Genomic DNA, 17,328 nt, shown 5'->3' with positions numbered 1-17,328 from the left:
ATATTCTGGGATATGGCGGCTGAGGGGGGAAAGGAAAGGGTCCGAGGCTGTGAGGAATGGTGGGAGTTGGAGTCCAAGGTCCCTGGAAGGCAAGCCCGGGGCGGTGTGGTGGAGAAAGAGCCCTTACCTGCCAGTTGGCAAGCTTGATGAGCATTCACTAGCCTTGCAGCTGCAAATCCCGGCTGTTGCTGCTTGGGGGCATCCTTTGCTTGGGAGGTGTTGGAAGACCACTCAGAAACAGCCGGGGAATTCCAGGCAGCAAGCAATCAAGTGCCAGTTAACACCCCCCCCCCCCCCAAGCAGAGGATGCCTCCAGGCAACAACAGTGCGGCAGCCAGAACATTGTCCTCAATGAAAAGGTAGGTGAGCAGGCGGGCCGTCAGACAAGCAGCACTCTCTCCTGAGGTTTCTCCCGCCTCTGTGGCCAATGGCATCTCCAGAGGTTCTGTTGCTAGTGAAGCAAGTGGAGCGTTTCCCCCAGTCCCCTCCTGCCCTTCCCTCCCTTCCTCTCTCTTCTCTTTTGGAGGCAGAAAGTGAAGGAAAGTTTGGATCCCAAAAGGTCAGGAGGAGATGTTGGACGGGAGAGGAAAAGTGTCTCCATGAGACCCTGTATTGCGTACTCCTGATATAGAATCCTAGAATGGCCCTTGGGGAAGAGATCCCCAAGGGCCATTCAGTCCAACCCCCTTCTGCCATGCCAGAAGGCACAATCAAAATACTACTGATAGATAGACAGCCTCTGCAGAAAAGCCTCCCGAGAAAGAGATTCTATCACATGCTCAGGCAGCCTCAGTCGCTGTCCAGGAAACTCTCCCTCATCTTTCCAGTGGAAACTGACTATCTGGATACGTCGCAGTCGGTTTCAGACCGGGACATGGAACTGAGACAGCCATGGTTGCCTTAGTGGATGATTTCCACAGAGAGTTCGGCAGGGGGAGTGTGTCCCTGTTGGTTCTCCTGGACCTCTCAGTGGCCTTCGATACCGTAGACCAAGGTATCCTTCTGGGGTGCCTCGCGGGGATGGGTCTTGGAGGGACTGCTCTGCAGTGGCTCCAGTCCTTCCTGGAGGGTCGTACCCAGAACGTGTTGCTGGTGGACTCCTGCTCGGCCCCACAGCCATTGTCCTGTGGTGTCGCGTAGGGCTCAGTATTGTCCCCATGTTGTTTAACATCTTCATGAAGCCGCTGGGTGAAATCTGGAGTTTTGGAGTCCGATGCCATCTGTACGCAGATGACGTCCAACTCTATCACTCCTTTCCACCAGATGTGAAGGAGGCTGTCCAAGTCCTGAACCGGTGCCTGGCCGCTGTGACGGTCCGGAAGAGGGCGAGCAAAGCTGAATCCAGACAAAACAGGCCCTCCTGGTTAGTCGCAAGGCCAAACAGGGTATAGGGTCGCAACCTGTGCTGGACGGGGTCACACTCCCCTTGAAGGCACAGGTTCACAGCTTGGGAGTTCTCCTGGACTCATCACTGAGCCTGGAATCCCAGGTTGCAGAGGTGGCCAGTGGAGCGTTTGTACAATGAAAACTTGTGTGCCAGCTGTGCCCGTACCTTGGGAAGTCAGACTTGGCCATGGTGGTCCATGCTCTCATTACATCTAGGATAGACTACTGCAACACACTCTATGTGGGGTTGCCTTTGAAGACTGCTCGGAAGCTTCAAATAGTCCAACGAGAGGCAGCCAGGTTAATGACGGGCGGCATACAGGGAGCATACAACTCCCATGTTACGCCAGCTCCACTGGCTGCCAGTTTGCTACCGGGCACAATTCAAAGTGCTGGCTTTGGCCTATCAAGCCCTAAACGGCCCCAGCCCAATTTACCTGTCCGAACACATCTCCCCCTATGAACCATCGTGGAGATCAAAATCCTCTGGGGAGGTCCTGCTCTCCGTTCCACCATTGTCACAGGCGCGATTGGTGGGGACGAGAGACAGGGCCTTCTAGGTGGTGGTCTCCCAGCTATGGAACTTCTGTCCTAGTGAGATTAGGTCCACCCCCTTTCTCCTGTCCTTCAGAAGGATGGTGAAGACCTGGCTTTTTTTAGGACAATGAAGCAGCAATAGGAAAGATGACCAGGCCAATTAGATTTGATGCAGATGACTAGAACAGTTTTAAATTGTGTATTTTAATATTTTAATCAATGTTTTTTAATGTTTTTGTATTGTATGTGAATCTGTGTCCCGGCATTGAATGTTTGCCGTGTATATGCTGTGCTCCGCCCTGAGTCCCCTTCCGGGTGAGAAGAAGGGCAGAATATCAATGTTTTAAATAAATAAATAAATAAATATCTCTCCTGCCATTTGAACCCATGGCTCCCTTCTTCTGCCCTGGTCAGTCTGTAGAACAGAATAATAAAATAATAATAATAATAATAATAATAATAATAATAATAATAATAATAATAATCTTTATTTATACCCTGCCACCATCTCCCCAAAGGGGACTCGGGGCGGCTAACATGAGGCCAAGCCCGAAAATAATACAGCAAACATCAAAAACATCCGGACATCCCCTGGGTCCTGCCGTCCGAGCAAATGCACGATGGTTCACTTCAAGGATATGTCCTTTGGGCAGGGAGGGACCTTTTGGCTGGAAAAAAGGGGGTGCGACTATTATGTGGTGAAAAGCCTTGTCTCCTTCCAGCTGCTTCACTTGACAGAGCCCACAAGTAAGTGCTGGGTCGAAGGGGGTCAGTCTTGTCTCTCTTCAACCCAGAGATTTTGAAGTTGGCCAAGTGAAGCGACTCACCTGGAAGCGGGTCTGTGGGCGAGCAAACGGGTGACAGATCCCAGCTGCAACTACTACTCAAGGAATGGGGATGGGCAACAAAGGAGGTGTGACTCTTATGCCAAGACGACTACAGGCTCTGAAATATGAGATCCAGTTCCTGTAACAGTCAAAGGCATATGAGATCTCTGATATCATTCTCCCTGTGGTGCCTCCGGCCACTGACCATTCCTGGGGGCAGGAGGGGCTGGGCGGGGCTTGCCCACAACATTACTCCCCTCTTTCCCTCCAGACCATCATCATGAAGGACTGCATCATCCGGGGGGATCTGGCCAACGTGAGGGTGGGCTGCCACTGCGTGCTGAAGAGCCGGAGCATCATCCGCCCGCCCTTCAAGAAGTTCAGCAAGGGGTAAACGCCGGGGGGGAGGGGGCAGCCCTGCAAAGCAGCAAGGTCAGGACTCTCAGGAATCGCGCCTTTGCCAAAGACACACAGTAGTAGTTGTAGTAATAATAATAATAATAATAATAATAATAATAATAATAATGTTTATTTCCTGCCCCATCTCCAAGTTGGACTCGGGGCGGCTCACAACATAATCAAAACAATAAAATACAATACATTACCTAAGGCAGGATAAACAATAATACCGACAGTCAACATAAGACAAGATAGTCTAACAGTACTCAGTTCTGGTAAATCCATGTTCCTAGATGCCCGTGTTGGGATTTTCCTCCACGCTTTGGAGAGCCATTCCTATGAAATTAGGAGAAAAATGGGTAGAAAGTCTAAGGGCCTTTTTGGGGGTGGCACCCTGTCCTCGGAAAGCACCCCCAGAGAGGTTTGCCTGAAACCTGCACCAGAGCCAGAGCCTTTTCTCATCCAAGCAGAGGCTGGGTGGCCATCTGTCAGGAGTGCTTTGTCTGTCGAGTTGGAAGAGTCCTCGTGGGCCATCCAACCCAACCCCCTTCTGCCAAGAAGCAGGAACATCTCTGTGACTTCCTTTTTGTTGCCTTTCCAACATAGCGCTGTTCCATTTTCCTGCTGGTTTCATTTTGGTTTTTACCTCCTTGAGCGTGTTTTATTTTCCGGGGATTTCTCTTCTTGCTCTGGCTGTTGTTTGCAGTCCGCATTTCATGCTTTTGATCTTGTGAGCAGCCCTGCAATTAAGGCGGCTGCCCGTCCGTCTGTTCACTAGAGGCATCTGTTTGCGGCAGACATGGGCCAACTTTGGCCCTCCATCTCAGGGGTCTTCGAACTTTTTAAACTTTTGACCCTGAGTGAGGGCCGGGTAAATGACCTTCGAGGGCCGCATCCAGCCCCCGGGCCATAGTTTGAGGAACCCTGCTGTAGATGTTTTGGACTCCAACTCCCAGGATTCCAGGAGGCTCCTTCTTCAGAGGCTTCTAAACAGAGGCTGGACGGCCATCTGTCAGGGGTGCTTTGAATGCAATATTCCTGCTTCTTGGCAGAACGGGGTTGGACTGGATGGTGGCCCAGGAGGTCTCTTCCAACTCTAGGATTCTATGATTCTATTCTATGATTCCTCTCAGCAGAAAAGGAAAAGGAAGGGGCCTGATGCTGTGAGGAATGCTGGGAGTTGGAGTCCAAAACACCTGGAGGGAGGGAGGGAGGTCCCAAGTTGGCCCATGCCTGGCCTATGGGTAACAATGGAACGATCTGTGATTTTGGCCATTTGGACCAGGAAAGGCACGCCAGTTACACCCTCCCGTCTAAAGACAAGCAAACACAGGAGTTGATGCTTTTTTAAAACTTGGTGTTAATGAATGTGGGCATTCCTTTCATTTTAAACTGTTTCAACGCGTGTGCTGCCAGTCTTGGGCTGGGCTTCTTTGCCCCAAGGTTCGGAGAGCAGTCTGGAAACGTTTTGGGATAGGGCCAAAGGCACAGAAGAAGTTCTGTCCGTGGAGACCCACAAATGCCCCCCCCCCCACCATCTCTGAGAACAGGGCCTCAGCCTTCCAGCCACCAAGGAAAAGCGGAACTCCTCCGTGGCAAAGGGGGGCAGGGCCTGGAGTTTGTTTGGGGCAGGGCAGATGCGGCTGCAGGAGGGTGCCCAGCCCAGCCCAATGTGTCCTGGCCTTGGGCCCTTGACCCCTTCCCCAAAATCCACCCAGCTTTGCCCCCCTCCTCTGCTCCCCCCCCCCCCCCAGGGTGGACTTTTTCCCGAGGGGCCCTGCTCTTCACCCTCAGAGGCCTGGGCAGGCAGTGCTGAATGCGTGCTGGCTTGCGGTGTCTCCTTGCAGGGCCGCCGGTGTGTCCTGAAGGACTGCTGAAGGATCCTGGACAACATGGTGTTGCCCCCAGAGACGGTGGTCCCGCCCTTCACGACCTTCTCGAGATGCCCAGGTCAGTGGGGGGGGGGGGGTGTCGGAGAGAGGTGTGCATGTGTGTGCGCGTGAGGGAGGCCGGACCCCGCGATGCAGCCCTTTTCAAGATCCTTGCTGTCCCTTCTGCAACAGCAAGGGTCTCCCTCTGGCCAGCTCAACCAGGTAATCCCAACTGGATCCCCCCCCCCCCCACGAGAGGGTTTCCTCTTGGGGCAAACCAAGAATGGGCAACTTGGAAGTCCGTGAACAGACTCAGAAGCGGAGTGGGCAGATCCAAAGGGAACCTGGCCAAATGGCACCACCTAAAAGAATCCCACACCTTGTGTGACTGTGGAGCAGAACGGACAACTCTGCATCTGCATGCTTGTCCACTGTGCCCTGCCTCATGTACAGAGGAGGAATTGTTGGGAGGCTACAGACAATGCCGTTGCTGTGGCCCGTTTTGGGTCAAAAGATATTCAGCCGCCTGCACTCTTTTATTTTTTATCAGTTTTTGTACTAATGTATGCAATGCTTTTGATATGAAATGAGGGTCCTGGCCTTGTGCTCACGCACCCCTCCCCTCTTCAGGGCTCTTCTCTAGAGAATTCCCCGAATGCTGCCAGGAGCTGATGACACAGTTGACCACAATCTTCTGACGCACCGCCTTGCTACTGTTGGAGTCAGGGGGAGAGCTTTAAACTGGCTGTCCTCCTTTCTTCACAACCGTGGACAGCGAGTGGAGAGGGGAGGTCTGGTCTCTGAGAGGTCCCCTCTCTCTTGTGGGGTTCCTCAGGGGGCCATTCTCTCCCCTCTGTTGTTTAACATCTATATGCGACCACTTGCTCAACTTGTTCGAAGTTTTGGGCTGGAGTGTTACCAGTACGCTTATGACACTCAGCTTGTGCTGACAATGGAGGCCCAGGTATCCGCCGTGAGCAGAACCGCCTTCTTTCACCTGCGGCAGGCTACATGGCAGGCCCCCTCCCTGTCCTGTCATAAGAAAACCACATGAAGCAGCTATAGGGGAAACTACAAAAGACTTGTATATACAATAAAGAATATATGAAACCTATCTCTATATATTATTATATTACATATACGTGGAAAATCTTATATGGGTTTGGTTTAACCTCTGGTTTCTTAAACTGAACTACCATGTCACGAAAGGATGCATGGAGAGCTTGGAGAGTGGTATTTAGGTCAAATGCCACTGTTGTCTGCAGTGAAAATCTATGTATATGTAGGTTGAACTCTCAGAGGCTCTTTCAACACTCCACGCTTTCATGGGGTTTCTCCTCAGTGTGAATCCATTGATGTTTACGTAGACTTCCACTGTGAGTGAAGCTCTGTCCACATTCTAGGCACTTATAGGGTTTCTCCCCAGTGTGAATCCTTTGATGTTTACGTAGACTTCCACCCTCAGTGAAGCTCTTTCCACATTCCAAGCATTCATATGGTTTCTCCCCAGTGTGAATCCTTTGATGTTTACGTAGACTTCCACCCTCAGTGAAGCTCTTTCCACATTCCAAGCATTCATATAGTTTCTCCCCAGTGTGAATCCGCTGATGGTTACGCAGACTTCCACTGTGAGTGAAGCTCTGTCCACATTCTAGGCACTTATAGGGTTTCTCCCCAGTGTGAGTTCTTTGATGTGAACGTAGGCTTTGACTGAGAGCAAAGGTCTTCCCACATTCCAGGCATGTATAGGGTTTCTCCCCAATATGAGTCTTTTGATGTCTATGTAGACTTCCACTCTCAGTGAAACTCTGTCCACACTCCAGACATTTATAGGGTTTCTCCCCAGTGTGAGTCCTTTCATGTGAATGTAGACCTGAACTCTGAGTAAAGCTCTTTCCACACTCCAGGCATGTATAGGGTTTCTCCCCAGTGTGAGTCCTTTGATGTGAACGTAGACCTGAATTATTATTGAAGCTCTGTCCACACTCCTGGCATTTATAAGGTTTCTCACCAGTGTGAGTCCATTGATGTGATTGTAGACCAGAACTACAAGTGAAGCTCTGTCCACACTTCAGGCATTTATAGGGTTTCTCCCCAGTGTGAGTCCACTGATGTGATCGTAGACCTGAACTACGAGTGAAGCTCTGTCCACACTCCATGCATTTATAGGGTTTCTCCCCAGTGTGAGTCCACTGATGTGATCGTAGACCTGAACTACGAGTGAAGCTCTGTCCGCACTCCAGACATTTATAGGGTTTCTCCCCAGTGTGAGTCCATTGATGTGATCGTAGACCTGAACTACACGTGAAGCTCTGTCCACATTCCATGCATTTATAGGATTTCTCCCCAGTGTGAGATCTTTGATGTCTACGTAGATGTCCCATCTGAGTGAAGCTCTGTCCACACTCCAGGCATGTGTGGGGTTTCTCCCCAGTGTGAATCCTTTGATGTGAATGTAGACCTGTACTCTGAGTGAAGTTCTTTCCACACTCCGGGCATTTAAAGGGTTTCTCCCCAGTGTGAGTCCTTTCATGTGATCGTAGATCTGAACTACAAGTGAACCTCTTTCCACACTCCAGGCATTTGTAAGGTTTCTCGCCAGTGTGAATCCTTTGATGTCTATGTAGATGTCCCCTCTGAGTGAAGCTCTGTCCACACTCCAGGCATGTGTGGGGTTTCTCCCCAGTGTGAATCCTTTGATGTGAATGTAGACCTGAACTCTGAGTGAAGCTCTGTCCACACTCCAGACATTTAAAGGGTTTCTCTCCAGTGTGAGTCCTTTGATGTGATTGTAGATGTGAACTACAAGTGAAGCTCTTTCCACACACCAGGCATGTATGGGGTTTCTCCCCAGTGTGAATCCTTTGATGTGTACGTAGATTTCCACTCTGAGTGAAGCTCTTCCCACACTCGAGGCATGTATAGGGTTTCTCTCCCATGTGAGTCCTTTCATGTTGCTGAAGAGAATCCCTCCGACTGAAACTCTTTCCACTCTCCAGGCATTGAGATGCTTTCTCATTCATATTAACAGTGATATGGGTGTATTATTGCAACACAGAAACTTGACTCTTCCTGTTTTCTTTTTGTGTCTGTAAGACAGGTCACAAATTCAGCAACGTCTTCACCTTGAGATGATTTCTTCATACATTCCTGGTTTCCTTCCTCAACTCAAGAGGTGGCTCCATAGAATCCTCATTTCCCTGGTCAAGAAAGAAGCAGAAGGTCAAGTGTTGGGCCAAAAATGAGCAGCACATGCAGTAATAGCTTAGGGTTGGAAAGGAAAAAAGAAATGGACACTTGAAAAATGGTACGAATATATGTGGGACCAAATACAACTGGATATTATGGACACCATAACAAGCAAAAAGACATGGTCAGACAAGCAGAAGAAAATTAAAGAAATTTGGACTCCATTTAAAAGATGGTTACAGGTCGTTAAACCAGACGATGAAAGCTGGAAGAAAAAAAATGGATAGAATCGAAAAAAAGGGTCATGTAACGGGAAAAAAGGATTACATTGTCAACAGGGAAGAGGGAGGGGTGGGAGTGGGGAGGGAGAAGGGGATGAAAAAGTATAAAATGTATGGTAATTATGGTTATGCATAATTGTTTTATAAGAATAATAAATAACAATAATTAAAAAAAAGATAGGCAGTGGTTGCGGAGTGCCGGGAAAAGACATCTGGGTGAGAGGTGGAAAGAGATCAAGGCATGACGATCTGCCTTTCTGTCCATATGGCCATCTGTCGGGAGGCGGCCCTATGGACTGACAGGCAGAGGAGTTTATGTATTGTTTATGTATCCCGAAGGAAATTACGACGACGCCTTTCTCCAGGACGGGCCCAAGGCGGCTCACATCGCATTACACATATACAAACCAATAATTGAAAACTGTAAATAAACACATATTAGAGAGGTTCAACGCTCCTTAAAAACTTCCCATATCCTTAAAAACTCCCCCCCCCCCCCGCCACTTCAAGGCCTCCCTCCCTCCCGTGGCCTGATGTGCTGGGGCTTCTCACCCCAACCTGAAACCTTTTCCATGAATATCTGCAGCTGCGCCTGGTCTTCTCTGGTTCTCCGCGCTGGGCACCGTGGCCCATGGCGCAGGCCGGCCGGGACCGAGAGCAGGACCTCCCCAGAAGATTGCACTGAATACCAATTCTAACATTAGCATTATTATAATACCATAATAACTTTGTTGAGTTGTTATAATTGTCATGATAGTTCAGAAGAACTCTCCAATCTCAGCCACACCCAGCGTTTCCTCCTTCCTTCCTTCCTTCCTTTTTGTCAAGTCAGGAATCCCTTGGATGTTCCTCCATCAACTTGTAAACCTTTGAAACCCTCTTGAAAACAGAAAACCGTTGCACTCCAGGTCAGGAAGAAGCCCTCTGACTTTAAACACACCACACAAAGAGTGAAGAAACAAATCTTCTTTTATTGAAGCTTAGCAAATGACCAGAAGAAATAAATGCTTATAGGAAAATTGAAAGGTTTCAAAAAGTAATTAGTCCATAAAAAGGCGTAACATAAAGCAATGTCCACACCAGGAAAAAAAAGCAATCCTAGACAGCATTAATCCAGACAGGAATCAAACAGCATGCAAAAATAACCCAAAAGGTTAAAAAAAAAAACTCCACAAAAACAAGATCCCTTGAACAGGCTTTCCATAGCACATGAACTTGGTTTCCAAATGATGCCTAATCTAACAGGTTTTCCCTTGAAGCAAACTTTATATCCCAAGACTCAGAAATTGGTTTCGCTTCCCCCCACATTTGCCCCTTATCAGACGAAGCCTTTCAGAGCGACGTAAACACTGAGTTTGCTGTCGATTGTGGCTGATCTCCAGTCGCCTATTCTTCAGCTCCCTATCTGGCTGCTCATTAAAATTCCCAGGTGACAGATTGTTTTCCAAACCCAAACCTTGAGAGCTCACAGGCAGACGGAGTGAATTATCATTGCTAGGCCCAGCAGGGATATTCTCATGAGAAACTGCCCTTTGCACTGGGGCCTCTCTGTCAATGTCTGACTGAAAATCATTGGCACATCAGGATTCTGAAAGACAAACACAGGCTGATTCCCAACAAAAACCTCAAGCAAATACTTTCAGTGACAAAATATTCCTCTTTGCTATTCATTCTATTATTATTACTATTATTGTTTTACTGACACAAACACACAGTATGACACAGCAAACGAGATCTGTATGCTGGATTTCGTATCACAGAATCACAATTCAAACACTTCCCAAGCTTTTAAGGACTTTCGAATGATGCACACAGATCCATTTCAGGTGGCCTTTTGAGGTTGATAGATCGTGATTTTTTCAGTGTTTATAATTCTCAAATGCCGGCTGAGATCTTTTGGCACGGCACCCAGTGTGCCCATTACCACTGGGACCACCTGAACTGGTTTTTGCCAGAGCCTTTGCCATCGATTTTGATGTCCTTTTACTATTACTATTACAGTTGTTGTGTCTATGAACCCAGATTCTGTCTTCTAAAGAAAAATTTAAGTTACTGACTGAACATTTTAAGTGATTAAGCAGCAAGTTATTTAATGTTATTTAAAGTTATTCAAGCTATTTCACATTAAGTTAACATTTAAGTCATTAATACTTTTCATTTAATTCATCCATGGGGCATTAGGGTTTCTTCCCACTCTAAAAACAAAATACTAATTCTGTAATATAGTATTTCCAAAAAGACAATTGAATGAAAAAAAAAATAGTTTAAAGCAAGCAAAATCAAGATTTGGAAAGAAAGTACAAGAAGTGAGGAACTCATGTCTTATATTGTTTACTGTTTTTTTTTAATCTATTATGTTTTATTTTTTTTACTAATTTGTTGGAAACCGCCTTGAGTCGCCAATTGGCTGAGAAAGGTGCTATACAAATACAGTAAATAAAATAAATAAGTAAATATGACGAAATGAAGCCGCAAAACAAACGAAAAACAAAAAAATAAGAATGGTAATAAGGATGACTAACAATATTAATAATCCACATCTATATCTTCTATATATATATATAATAAAAGAGAGTGTTTGTATGTATGTACGTATGCATGTAAGTGGGGGAGGTGTATGTGGCAGCTTTCTGATTGGCTGCCACTGTGGTACTTTTTGCATATGGTCTCTGATTGGCCAGCCTGAAAACTCCAACATCCTCAAGTGGCTGAGAGGGTAAAGGAAATTTGCATATGGTTTCTGATTGGCCAGCCTCAACAGGAGCCCCTGGTGGCGCAGAGGGTTCATGAGAGAAGTGGGGACACGAGAGAAGTCTCCTATAAGGATGGTAAAACATCAAAACATCTGGGCAACGTCCCCTGGGCAGCGTCCTTGCAGACGGCCAATTCTCTCACACCAGAAACGACTCGCAGTTTCTCAAGTCGCTCCTGACACAACACCCCCCCCCCCCCAAAAAAACCATTCTAACATTCTCAAGTATATGAAAGGGGAAAGGAAAGGGCCTGAGGGACTTGCAGTACCTTCACTCACTCAATGAAACCACTGCAACCCTCATCCAATGACTGATCAAGACCAAACTTGTCACACAGGTCCCCCAAGACCCACTCTACATCCTGGTGCAGTTTGAGGGAGGATGGACCATGGATGACGGGACTTACAGTACTTTAACTCACTTCTTTAGAGCACTGTGTCCCTCAAAAATGACGGATCAGGACCACATTTGGCACACAGAGGCCCAATGGCCCACTTTACAACCTGGTGTGGTTTAGGGCATGATGGGCCACGAATGATGGGATTTGCAGCACCTTCACCCAATTCCCTTCCCACAGAAAACTGTAGCCCCTAAAAATCACAGACCAGGCACAAACTTGGCACAGAGAGTACTCATGATTAACTCTACATCCTGATGCAGTTCTAAGGGGGACAGGCCGTGGATGATGGGACTTGCAGTACCTTCATTCACTTACTGAAACTACTGCGACCCCATGACCCACTCCACATCCTGCTACAGTTTGGAGGAGGCAGAGAGCTTTATTTATTAATTATTTATTACGGAGATTACTATGCTGCCTTTCTCCAGGATGAGGTACAAAGGAAGACCGAAACTAAGAAAAGTCAAACTTGCATTTTGGACTTTAGGAGAGCTGACTTTCAAAAAATGAAGGAAATACTGAGCAGTATTCTGTGGACACAGATACTAAAAGACAAGGGAGTTACGGATGGATGGGAGTTTCTCAAGAGTGAATTACTCAAGGCGCAATTGCAATTGCAAACAGTGCCACCAAAGAGAAAAAAATAGGACAAGTGCAAAGAAGCCAGACACGGTCCTACAAGGGCCAGAAAAATAGTACAGGTCTATAACTGGCTTAGAAAATGGTGTCAGGAGGAACGCTTTGGCTTCCTTGACATGGCCTACTTTTCCAGGAGGATGGCCTACTGACAAAGGGATGGGGTGCAACTCACACAAGTAGGAAAACACCTTTTTATTTATTTATTTAAGATATTTATATGCTGCCCTTCTCACCCCGAAGGGGACTCAGAGCGGCTTACAAGGTATATATACATACAATATATTATTAACATAGTTCTATATCAGTTTTAAATATTGCTATATTGCACTATATCAATTATACTGTAATATTATTAGTAATATTACATGTAATATAAATATATAATTATAATATCATATTATTATTAGTAGTATTATATTGCTCACAGACTCGCAAACCTCATTAGGCGCACTTTGAACTAGGTCCACCGGGGGAGGGGGACAACAGCCTTGCGAACACTACCCACAATGTCAGGGAACTGCCAGAAAGCTAAATGGAGGGCTGCACAAACACAACGAGGACCAAGTACCAAAAGCACAATAATCCCAATCAAACAGCTCAGGGGAAGATCTCAGGGGCTCACAGGCCTTTACACTAAGGCACAGAGCGTGGGAAATAAACATAACGAACTCCAACTTTTAGCACAACACCATAAATATGATATCACAGCCATCACTGAAACCTGGTGGAATGACTCCTATCGCTGGAATGTAGACATCGAGGGCTATAACCTCTTTCACAGAAACCGAACAAAGGGCAGAGGAGGCGGAGTAGCCTTATATGTCAAAAACTGTTATGCTGCAGAAGAGATGCAAGGCAGCAATCCAAGAAACCAGCTTGAAAGCATCTGGATAAGTTTCAAGGGAACTGGGACTCTCGTTGTAGGCGTCTACTACAGACCTCCAAGCCAGGAGGAAGAACTTGATGAAGTCTTCTGCCAACAGTTGACCAAACAGGCACAGAGAAGAGATGTAGTAGTCATGGGCAATTTCAACTATCCCAATATTTGCTGGAAAACTCAGCCAAGAGTACAAGGTCCAACAAACTCCTTGCTTGCCTTGCAGACAATTTCATGGTCCAGAAGGTAGAAGAGGCAACAAGGGGGTCGGCTACTCTTGATCTCATCCTAAAAAATAGGGAGGACCTGATCGATGCGGTCGAAGTGGTCGGATCCTTAGGGGCAAGTGACCATGTGCTCCTGCAATTTGAGGTACAAAGGAAGGCAGAAACTAAGACAAGTCAAACCCGCATTTTGGACTTTAGGAGAGCCGATTTCCAAAAAATGAAGGAAACAATGAGCAGCATTCAGTGGACACAGATACTAAAAGATAAGGGAGTTATGGATGGATGTGAATTTCTCAAGAGTGAAATACTCAAGGCGCAATTGCAAACCGTGCCAACAAAGAGAAAAAATAGGACAAGTGCAAAGAAGCCAGAATGGATGTCCAAAGAACTTCTAACTGTGCTAAGACACAAAAGAGACATGCACAAGAAGTGGAAAAGGGGAGAAATCACCAAAGAAGAATTCAAACAAATAGCCAACTCCAGTAGGGAAAAAGTTCATAAGGCTAAAGCACAAAACGAGCTCAGGCTTGCCATGGACATTAAAAACAATACAAAGGGCTTCTTTTCTTATGTCGGTAGAAAAAGGAAGAACAAGGAGGCCATATGGTCTCTTCAAGGAGAAGATGGGGCAATGCTGACAGGGGATAGGGAAAAGGCAGAACTACTTAATGCCTTCTTTGCCTCGGTCTGGATTTCGAACCATGTGACTATTATAGTGGAGATAAAGCAAGTGGAGCCAGATGAAATAGAGGGAATAAAAACTTGGAGATATAAAAATTTGATAATCAAGACAGAAAAACTTAAGAAAGGACTATTAGAAGAGATAAAATGTTATTTCAAGGAAAATAGAAGCTCAGCAAGTATAGAAACACTCTGGGATGCAGCAAAAGCGGCTATTAGGGGTTATTGCACCGGGATTGTGGCGCAGCTGGCTGAGTGTCAGCTGCATTAAGATCACTCTGACCAAAAGGTCATGAGTTCGAAGCTACCAATTGTGTGTAGTCTGTGGTTGACCTTTGCAACCCAAAAGACAGTTGCATCTGTCAAGTAGGAAAATAAGGTACCACCTTAAAGTGTGTGGAGACTAAATTAACAGATTTATGAGGCCATAAAGAAGACTCCAGCAAAGCATTCCAGCGGGAAAGCATGCAGGGAATGCGGAAGTGCTTCATCAGCGTCGCAGATGGACGATGAAAGCGACAGATCCCCTGGCGGCCAGAAAAGAGTTAAATAGCCTCTGTGTATGTCTGTATATGTTTGCATGTCAAAAATGGGCATTGAATGTTTGCCATATATGTGTACATTGTAATCCGCCCTGAGTCCCCTGCGGGGTGAGGAGAAGGGCGGAATAGAAAAGCTGTAAATAAATAAAATAATTGCATAGCAAAAGAAGTGGCAGTAAAGAAACGGCAAGATAAAGAAAGGAAAAGAATGGTTAGAGAAATAGAGGAAACAGAAAAACGATTACAAAGTAAATACCAAGTGCAGGGGAAAGTAAAGTTGGAAAAATTAAAGAAGCAGTTAGAAGAAATGGATAATTTGGACTTGTGGAGAAAGGAGATATTTGTCAAAAATGATGTTCAAAGACAAAATACAAAGGCAATGAAAAAAATGGCTAATTGGACACAGCATATTATTTGAGAACACAGAAATGCTGTACCACTCTCACAACCACCAGGTCAGGTGACACAGAGAAGCCATTGAAATACACAAGAAGCATGTGGACAGTTTCAACAGAAAGGAAGAAACCATGAAAATGAACAAAATCTGGCTACCAGTATTAAAAAAAACTCTAAAATTACAATAGCATAACAACAGAGAGTAAACAATCAGGCACATCTAATCACCTCTCAACAAAAGATTGCTCCAGGCACTGCCAGGCCATCAAATGCTAATGAAGGTGGTCAGTTGAAACATTCACACCTGGCTCCAGTAGTCAAGAGTCCTTTGTCCCACCCTGGTCATCATTCCACAAATATATAAACCCCTTTTCCTAGTTCCAACAGACCTCACAACCTCTGAGGATGCTTGCCATAGATGCAGGTGAAATGTCAGGAGAGAATGCCTCTAGAACATGGCCATATAACCCGAAAAAACCTACAACAACTCAACAGCCACCGTCTGCACTTTAAATCACAACTATTATTTGAAAAATGCAAAAGAGAAATTTATTATTTTATTTACTTTGCTTATATACCGCTGTTCTCAGCCCGAAGGCGACTCACAGCGGTGTACAACATAGAAAAAACAGGGTTCAAAAATCAAGGCACAGTCTAAAACAATCCACAGTCCAGCATTAACAACAACATTATCATCAACAACATCATCAATTACTACAAAAGCCATTCCGCGTCGTCTCATTGTCCAAACCACAATCCAGTATTATTTTCCGTTATTCCATTCCTATCGTCCTTACCAATCATTGCACTTCTTGTTCGAACGCCTTCTTAAACAGGCAAGTTTTTAATTTTCTGCGGAAGACCATCAGGGAAGGTGCCAGTCTGATGTCCACGGGAAGGGTGTTCTCTCTCTGTTTCCCCCTCTCTGTCCACCCTTCCCGTGGACATATTAGAGAGAGAGAGAAAAGAAGAGTCACCCAGTTAAGGAATAAATATAATAAAAAGGCAAATTCAAGTAAGGAAATAAGACCCGTCGCAAACTAGGCTCCTGCGGGAGCAAACCTTGCCAGCACGTCCCTGACGTCACGAGACTCCGCCTCTCGCCCCACCCCTTTCTCCGTGCCAGCGTGGTTTTTCCTTTGCTAGCGCAGCATTGCCAGCGTACTCTCTCAGTTGGCAGACTTCAACTGAGAGAGAACGCTGGGAATGCTGCCCTAGCAAAGGAAAAACCAGTGTTTTTCTTCTCTAGCATGGAGAAAGGGGCGGAGAGAGAGGCACAGTCTCATGATGTCAAGGACGTGCTCGCAAGGTTTGCTCCCGCAGGAGCCTAGTTTGCGGCGGCTCTCAGAGAGGCATTTGAGGACTTGGCGCAGTGGGTTAAAGCACTGAGCTGCTGAGCTTGTTGATTGAAAGGTCGCAGGTTCGATTCTGGGGAGCGGCGTGAGCTTCCGCTGTCAGCCCTTGCTTCTGCCAACCTAGCAATTCGAAAACATGCAAATGTGAGTAGATCAATAGGTACCGCTCCAGCAGGAAGGTAACGGCGCTCCATGCAGTCATGCTGGCCACATGACCTTGGAGGTGTCTACGGACAACGCTGGCTCTTTGGCTTAGAAATGGAGATGAGCACCACACCCCAGAGTCAGACATGACTGGACTTAATGTCAGGGGAAAACCTTTACCTACCTATACAGAACAAATACATGGAGAAAGGTTTGATGAAAATATACCCAAGATATTAGAGAGAGAGGACGAGAGGAGACTGGGAGCAGAAAGAACATGTCAGGAAAGAGAGCCGTGGGAGGGGGGAGGGCTGCGGGCCCCGTGGCCCCTGAGGGCCCCTTGGGAAGAGGCCTGGGCCTAGCTGGGCCCTCCTCCCTCCCTCTCTCCCTCAGGTGCTTTGGTCTTGGGCTCCCTCCAAAATCTCTCCTCAGAGCCCGAAGGGAGGGAGGGCCCCACCTGAGCCAGGCCTGGCGGAGAGGGCGGAGGGGGAAACAGGGAGAGAGAGAAGTCAGTCAGTCAGTCAGTCAGTGGCCTGAGGGAACCCGGATGAGATACACACCTCTCTCTCTTTCTCTCTCTCTGCTGAGGAGACCCGTCCGAGAAGGAGCCCCGCCCCGCCCCTTTCACGGCCCTCCTCGCCCTCCCATTGGCCGAGCCCGGGACGCTCCGCCGCGTAGAGGCCCCCCATTGGCTGCCTGGCGCTCTCCAGTTCGGATTGACAGCTTGCAAGCCCCCCTAGCCCCGCCCCCTGAAGGCCTCCTCTCCCGTCTCGGAGGGAGAGGGAGTGACGTCACCCCCTTTTTTCCCGCCCGGGAAGAAGAAG

General features: G+C 47.0%; 1 protein-coding gene across 1 annotated transcript; it reads right to left on the bottom strand.

Moving 5' to 3' along the window:
• Window positions 1-5,281: 5,281 nt before the first annotated feature.
• LOC137097410 (zinc finger protein 420-like) lies at window positions 5,282-17,120 on the bottom strand. Its single transcript, XM_067470480.1, has 2 exons — window positions 17,065-17,120; window positions 5,282-8,220 (listed from the first exon to the last, which is right to left on the bottom strand). Exon 2 carries the CDS (start codon window positions 8,041-8,043, stop codon window positions 6,328-6,330), a length of 1,716 nt encoding a protein of 571 aa, XP_067326581.1. The 5' UTR covers window positions 8,044-8,220; window positions 17,065-17,120; the 3' UTR covers window positions 5,282-6,327.
• Between the last annotated feature and the right edge of the window lie 208 nt (window positions 17,121-17,328).

This window comes from Anolis sagrei, chromosome 6 (genome assembly GCF_037176765.1).
Source record: "Anolis sagrei isolate rAnoSag1 chromosome 6, rAnoSag1.mat, whole genome shotgun sequence".
NCBI classification, from domain to species: Eukaryota; Metazoa; Chordata; class Lepidosauria; order Squamata; family Dactyloidae; genus Anolis; species Anolis sagrei.
Note: the sequence above shows the minus strand (reverse complement) of the source record. Positions and strands in the feature narration are given on the sequence as shown.

What these genes read in the sequence shown, in the direction of transcription:
- LOC137097410 (XM_067470480.1), bottom strand. Translation starts at nt 8,043, where the DNA reads ATGAATGAGAAAGCATCTCAATGCCTGGAGAGTGGAAAGAGTTTCAGT.